Below are 6,215 nucleotides of genomic sequence, written 5' to 3' on the forward strand. Positions count from 1 at the left end.
TATATGAACTTGAGTTGTTGGACATTTTGTATTTGTACTCGTATTACCTTAGTGATTATACGCTTTAGTTTCCTTTTTGGTTGTGATTTTGGAACCCATTGTCTTGAGTTGTTAATATTAATGAAATGATATTGAGAATGGTTTGCACGCCGCAATATAATATTTTTTCTTATTCTTCTGCTATTTCATTTAGGGTTTATTTTTCTTTTAGCGATACATATGAAATATTTCTTTATACTTTATTAGAGTCCTGGCCATAGCTCATTGAATAGGCTTTCTACTCCATTCATGTCGTGAAATCTCTAGCAACGCAGACAGAGGAAAAGAAGAAAAATATTTTTAATCAAGTTTAATATGAAATGGCTAAATTCTAATTACTTCTGAAACTATGGCTAAATCCTAATTAGCAGACAAAAAAGTGGTTGTTTACCTATTTTATCCTACATCAAATCCTGCTAATTGACCACAATTAAGTGATAAATTAAGATAAGCATACATGTCAATTTTGGCTAACTTAAAAGAACTAAAATTGCTCAGAAGGATATATATCAGAGTTAATACCCTCAAACCCGTCTAAACTATACGATCTTTGTCAGTTCCATACCTAAACTATCGACTATCCCCAAAACCCCATGAACTATATCTCTTCATAATAAACCCCCATGTCTTAATCTTACTAGTGCGTATGATACACACTCTAAATAAATTTTAAAACCTTCCATGTGGTATGCCACGTGGATAATTAATTACCTTAATCTTAAAATGGACTTAATTAGCATACGTTAATTTAATTATATGGTAAAAATTAAAAAGGAGATTTTAACTTACTAGTCGATCATTTCTTCTCAGTAAAAATGGTCTCTTTGCTCTCATTTGAAAACTTCTCTCATCGGAGATGAGGGACACCTTCGATTTCTCTTCTTAATTACCTTAATCTTATTGTTGCTACCATCGATTTCTCTTCTTATTATTGCTGCTATTTCGAATCGGGAGTAAATATAGGGTTTTGCTGGTGAATCAGTATAAATAATTAGGGTTTAGGGTACTGAATATTCATTTAGTTCTGAAGATTGTTTGAAGATTTTGAAGATTATTAAAGAAGATAGCTTTAATACAGGTCCTATTCTTGAAATGAAGCAACATATGTCAGATAATTGAAAAAGTTCCTAACTTTTATAAGATAGATGTTTTGTTGTTTGATCAAGAACTGTAAATATGGTTGCTTTTCCTTTAAATTTGCTTCATTTTCAGTTCAATCAATTCTTCGATTTTTTTTAAAATCTAAAAATTGTATTTTTTCTGTTTTATTTTTTTTGGGTTTGTGTTGAAAGAAGCAATAGAACACAGAAAATTGAAAATTGCTTAATTTATTTAGGGCAGAGGTTTTGCTATTTGGTCACGAACCGGAAAAATGGTTACTTTGGTTGGGAGTTGTTGCATTTGGTGTTCCAAAATTTCACTTTGGAACCATTTTCTGTGTAAATGAGAGCAAATGAAGCAAAAATGTTACTCCCTTTCTCTTGTATTCCTTTTAATGTAAACTATTTAGTGGAATTTCTTGCTTAAATAACACAAATAAGGTTTCTTGTAAGTTATCATATGACCCTTTTTAGTTTCTGCAATCCTTTTTAGTTCCAGAAATAGAAGTGTGTCTTTTTACTTGAAAGGGTGTTCTTCTTTCTAATAGATTTAGGTAACAATGAAGGATGGATAAAATGAGAAAGATAAAAAATAAACTCAATCAAGAGAGGGAGAATTTCAAATGGATTAAGATGAAGAAATGGAAAAGAAAGGTAAAGAAATGAAGAAGAAAGGTGAAATAATGGAGAAGAAATGTGTAATATAAAGAAAAAGAGGAGAAAATATAAATTTTTTTAAAAGAGGGGCTAATTAGCCGTTAGTTCATATCAGGTGGGCCTATTTTAATGACGCGCTCTTAGGCTACTTATTTTATACAATATACCATATAAGTGACGGAGTGTTTTATTATTAAGGGAATATAGTTCAGGGTTTTTTGGGACGGTCGTTAGTTTTAAGTAGAAAATCGACAAATATTATAGTTTAGGCGGGTTTGACATATTAACTCTGTATATCACATGTACTCTTTTAAACCTACCGCAAAACATATGGGCAATATTTGTCATTTTCTCCATTCCTTCAGCTATAGTTAGTGCTCGCTGATTCCCGAGGGCTCGAAGACGGTCGTTAGTTTTAAGTAGAAAATCGACAAATATTATAGTTTAGGCGGGTTTGACATATTAACTCTGTATATCACATGTACTCTTTTAAACCTACCGCAAAACATATGGGCAATATTTGTCATTTTCTCCATTCCTTCAGCTATAGTTAGTGCTCGCTGATTCCCGAGGGCTCGAAGAAGCGTAGTTTCCATGGCTGGTCGCTCCATTTTCGCCACTCTCACAAGGTATTCACCTCCACCCTCTTTTTCTCTCCATATTTCTGCACTTATATTGTTTTATGTTTTTCTTAAACTTACCTGATTAAGTAGCTATTTTTCTGTTGGAAAATTCAGAAAAGCTGGTGGCAGAGAAAGGAGTCTATTCAGATCTTTTAGTTCAACAACTGAAGTTGTCTATGAAGACCCCTCCTCTAACTGTGCGGAGGAAGAAAATGGTGAAACGGGAGATGATTTAAAGAGCAGAATATTCAGTCTTAGATTACCCAAAAGAAGCGCCACCAACGTCCTTCAGAAATGGGTCACTGACGGCCGACAAGTCTCCATCTCTGACCTCCGTCACATCTCCAAACAACTCCGCAACTCACGCAGATTCAAGCACGCCCTCGAGGTTTCTTTTTCTTCTTTTCAATCTTCTCTAGATTTTTGTCTTTCCCCCTTTTGTATCTTTTACTTCCAGGTAAAAATAAAAGGAAATTACCAGTAATTAGACTATTTCATCCAAAGATTTCATAAATGAGATTAACATAATTTGATTAAATGCTTTTAGCAATAAATCCAACCAAAGTTTGAGGGGATGTAAGATTAAGGAATTGTGGTGCCAAAGAAGACATTTGGGGTATTTAAGTTCAGTCTTCCAAGGAGAATAGCATGATAGATGAAGAGGTAAAATAATCAATTATTCAACTATGTACTTCTCGATCCCAATCTTGTTAGGGTCGACTATATTAATCCTCGATGCTCATTCCACTCTATTTCAAGCAGATGAAGATGGAACACATAGAATTAAAATATAGTGAGTGAAATGGAAGAGCGCACCGAGAGCACTATGTAGATCTCTTATGCACTGATGTAAATGCAACACTCATGATTAGAGGCAGGGAACAAAGTAGACCTAAAATAATACTTTATGAATGGAAGCATCTTAGGGTAGCTTACCTGTCAATGAAATTGGAATGAAGATCATGGGAGACCAGCATCACAATACCAGTAAAGGAAAAAAGGTTAGCTGATTACTTTCAATCTGTCTAAGTTTTAATAGGCGAAGTTACCAAGTACTTGTACTAGTGAAAGGATATGTGTACCCAATTGAATAGTCGAGGTGCGTGCAATCTAGCATAACTCCACTGGTATCACAAAAAATGAAGAGAGTTGCCTCAAAAGATCTACACATTCTCTCGAAAGCAATGCAGACAAAACTAGGAGCAGGACGCAATGAAAGCAAATGATCCATATAGGCTATACCAATTGGTTGGGATTGAGACTTAATTGTTGTTGTTGCACTTATACAGTTCCGGTGTTTGCCGAGATAAATTATTTTTCTTTTTTCTTTTTTGCATTGGAATGAAATGGATATAGAGAGGAAAGTTCAGAGAGGATCATAAAGCCCTTCCACTAGTTTGGTAGTGAAGGCTAGTTAGCGATTGATTGCGATAGATTCATCGAAGCAATGGGAACAACTGCTTTGGTCGAGAACTGATACAACTTTGCCGTTTTTAGTTTAAAAAGTGAGATTCATCTATAAGCCAGTGGATGACAGTGATGGATCAGTGAGTTTGCTTTATACTTTATCTGCTATTTCACTTCCAATATTAGGAACAGGTTGAAAATAGAGCCAAAATTGGTTAACTAAAGAACTGTAAATCTAGTTCAGAGCTTTTTAAAAAAAAAAAAAAATATGTGCACGCCATATCCTCAGCTTTTTCCTTAACTCTACTCTCTTTGCTTATGTTCTGATGTCTGAAATTTCAACTAGTTCAGAGGGTTTTCCCCTTTTTTCCCTTCCCACCATAAACTCCCTGAATAAAAACCTCTGCTGTGTGAAGATTAGTTATGCTGACACTATGTCATCATACAGTTTTGTTCAGTTAACTTTCAGGAAATTTCTGAGGTAAGTCTCTAGTTGGCCACAAGACGGAGAACATTGAGTTTTTTTAAATTATATTTTGAAGAAGAAAAGAACATGAAATTTTAAATTCCATGAATATATCTGAACATGTTAGCCATTTTGCTTTGGAAAACTTGTAGGTAGGAGATAGTTGTTTCACCTTGCAAATCATTCATTGTATAACTACTGGAAGTAATCACATCTGTAGCTGCACAAACTACCTGAGAATCAAATTCTGCCTAGAGTTCTTTATACTCTTTGACGTGTCTGTAAAACAACACCAGTTCCAAGAAATATATTATCCTTAGGGAACCTTTGGTGCTCCAATTGGATTAGGTAGGGATGCATTGCCATTGAATTAGAAATGGTTCTGTAGTGTACCTGGATTAGGGATGAGGACTGTTACGTAAGGAATTTATACGAACTGGAGTTGTATTTGCTAGGTTATGCAGTTCTCTTCCCTGGCCTGACAGTTGTCAAGGGAACCTGAGACCTCACTTCGCTTTTATCACATTAAGAATCCAGACACTAAATGAGAACTGCTAATTTAATGTAAATGTCCGTATTTGTTGCATAAGTACTGATTTGCATCCTATAGCATTGCAGATCTCAGAATGGCTGGTTTACCACAATCAGGATGAAGCATTGGACTCCGACTATGCCACCCGCATTGACTTGATGACCAAAGTTTTTGGAATTGATTCTGCTGAACGCTATTTTGAAGGACTTCCTACCACTGTAAAAACTACTGAAACATATACTGCTCTCCTCCACTCCTATGCTAGTTTGAGATTAACTGACAAAGCTGAGGACCTGTTTGAAAGAATGAAAGAAGCAAATCTTTCTCTGAGCACTATCACTTATAATGAGATGATGACTTTGTACATGTCTGTTGGACAGCTAGAGAAAGTACCTCTTACTGTTGAGGAGATGAAACTTCAAAAGGTTGCACCAGACCTATTTACTTATAATCTGTGGGTAAGTTCATGTGCTGCAGCTCTAAACATTGATGAGGTGAGACGGATTCTTGATGAAATAAGTCTTGGCTCTGACTCTGGTGAACATTGGTTAAGATATATGAATCTTGTTAAAATATATATCACCTCAGGTAACCTTGTAAACTCAGGATCGAACTCTGTAGTTGAATCTGAGAACGGTATCACACAAAGAGAGTGGATATCATATGACTTTCTTATTATTCTCTATGGTGCATTGGGAAATAAAGACAAGCTTGATCAAATTTGGAAATCCTTACGGATGACTAATCAAAAAATGACTTGCAGAAATTATGTTTGCATACTCTCATCATATCTCATGCTTGGACATATGAAGGAAGTTGGAGAAATTATTGATCAGTGGAAGCAATCTGCTGCGACAGATTTTGATAGCTCCAGCTGCAATAGATTTCTAAAGGCTTATAGCGAAGTTGGGTTGGAAGAGAGAGCTGCAGCTTTCCAATTGCTTCTAATTCAGAAAGGCTGTGACCTTATAGATGAATCACAGTAGCATGACCATGAGATCAAACATATTAATTTGGGAATGCTTGCAAGCATTTGTATGCAGCAGCATAGAGAGACAATAATCATGGATGAAAGAGTTGTACTTTTTTCTATACTAATTAATTTTGCTTCTAGATAAATTGGCAGTTCATTGTAGGCGATTTACTGTTGGGTTGCGCCTTTAGCCGAGACTGGTTCATAAAAGTTCTGCAATTATTCTTGACTTGTTTAGTCTATTTAGCCAGACTTATGTGTATTTATTTGGAATAACTGATCTGATGGGCATCCTTACTAAGTGATTGTGTAGTTTGCTCTAGGTTCAAAACATACTAATATGAATTCCATATTGTTGAAACTCTTCATCCTCATAGCTATCATTTGAAAAATAATGTTAAGGACTAGAATGTGAAGA

The 6,215-nt window shown here is 35.2% G+C and overlaps 1 protein-coding gene across 1 annotated transcript; it reads left to right on the forward strand.

Moving 5' to 3' along the window:
• The first annotated feature begins 2,225 nt into the window (after positions 1-2,225).
• Positions 2,226-6,155, forward strand: LOC107797993 (pentatricopeptide repeat-containing protein At5g09450, mitochondrial). The gene is made up of 3 exons (XM_016620916.2): positions 2,226-2,425; positions 2,534-2,807; positions 4,911-6,155. The coding sequence occupies exons 1-3, from the start codon at positions 2,391-2,393 to the stop codon at positions 5,808-5,810; spliced, it is 1,209 nt and encodes a 402-aa protein (XP_016476402.1). The 5' UTR covers positions 2,226-2,390; the 3' UTR covers positions 5,811-6,155.
• The last annotated feature ends 60 nt before the right edge of the window (positions 6,156-6,215 follow it).

This window comes from Nicotiana tabacum, chromosome 9 (assembly GCF_000715075.1).
Source record: "Nicotiana tabacum cultivar K326 chromosome 9, ASM71507v2, whole genome shotgun sequence".
NCBI lineage: Eukaryota > Viridiplantae > Streptophyta > Magnoliopsida > Solanales > Solanaceae > Nicotiana > Nicotiana tabacum.

Coding starts and splice junctions, on each gene's coding strand:
- LOC107797993 (XM_016620916.2), top strand. CDS start 2,391: ATGGCTGGTCGCTCCATTTTCGCCACTCTCACAAG. Junction 2,426..2,533: donor ATTTTCGCCACTCTCACAAG/GTATTCACCTCC, acceptor TGGAAAATTCAG/AAAAGCTGGTGGCAGAGAAA. Junction 2,808..4,910: donor GATTCAAGCACGCCCTCGAG/GTTTCTTTTTCT, acceptor ATAGCATTGCAG/ATCTCAGAATGGCTGGTTTA.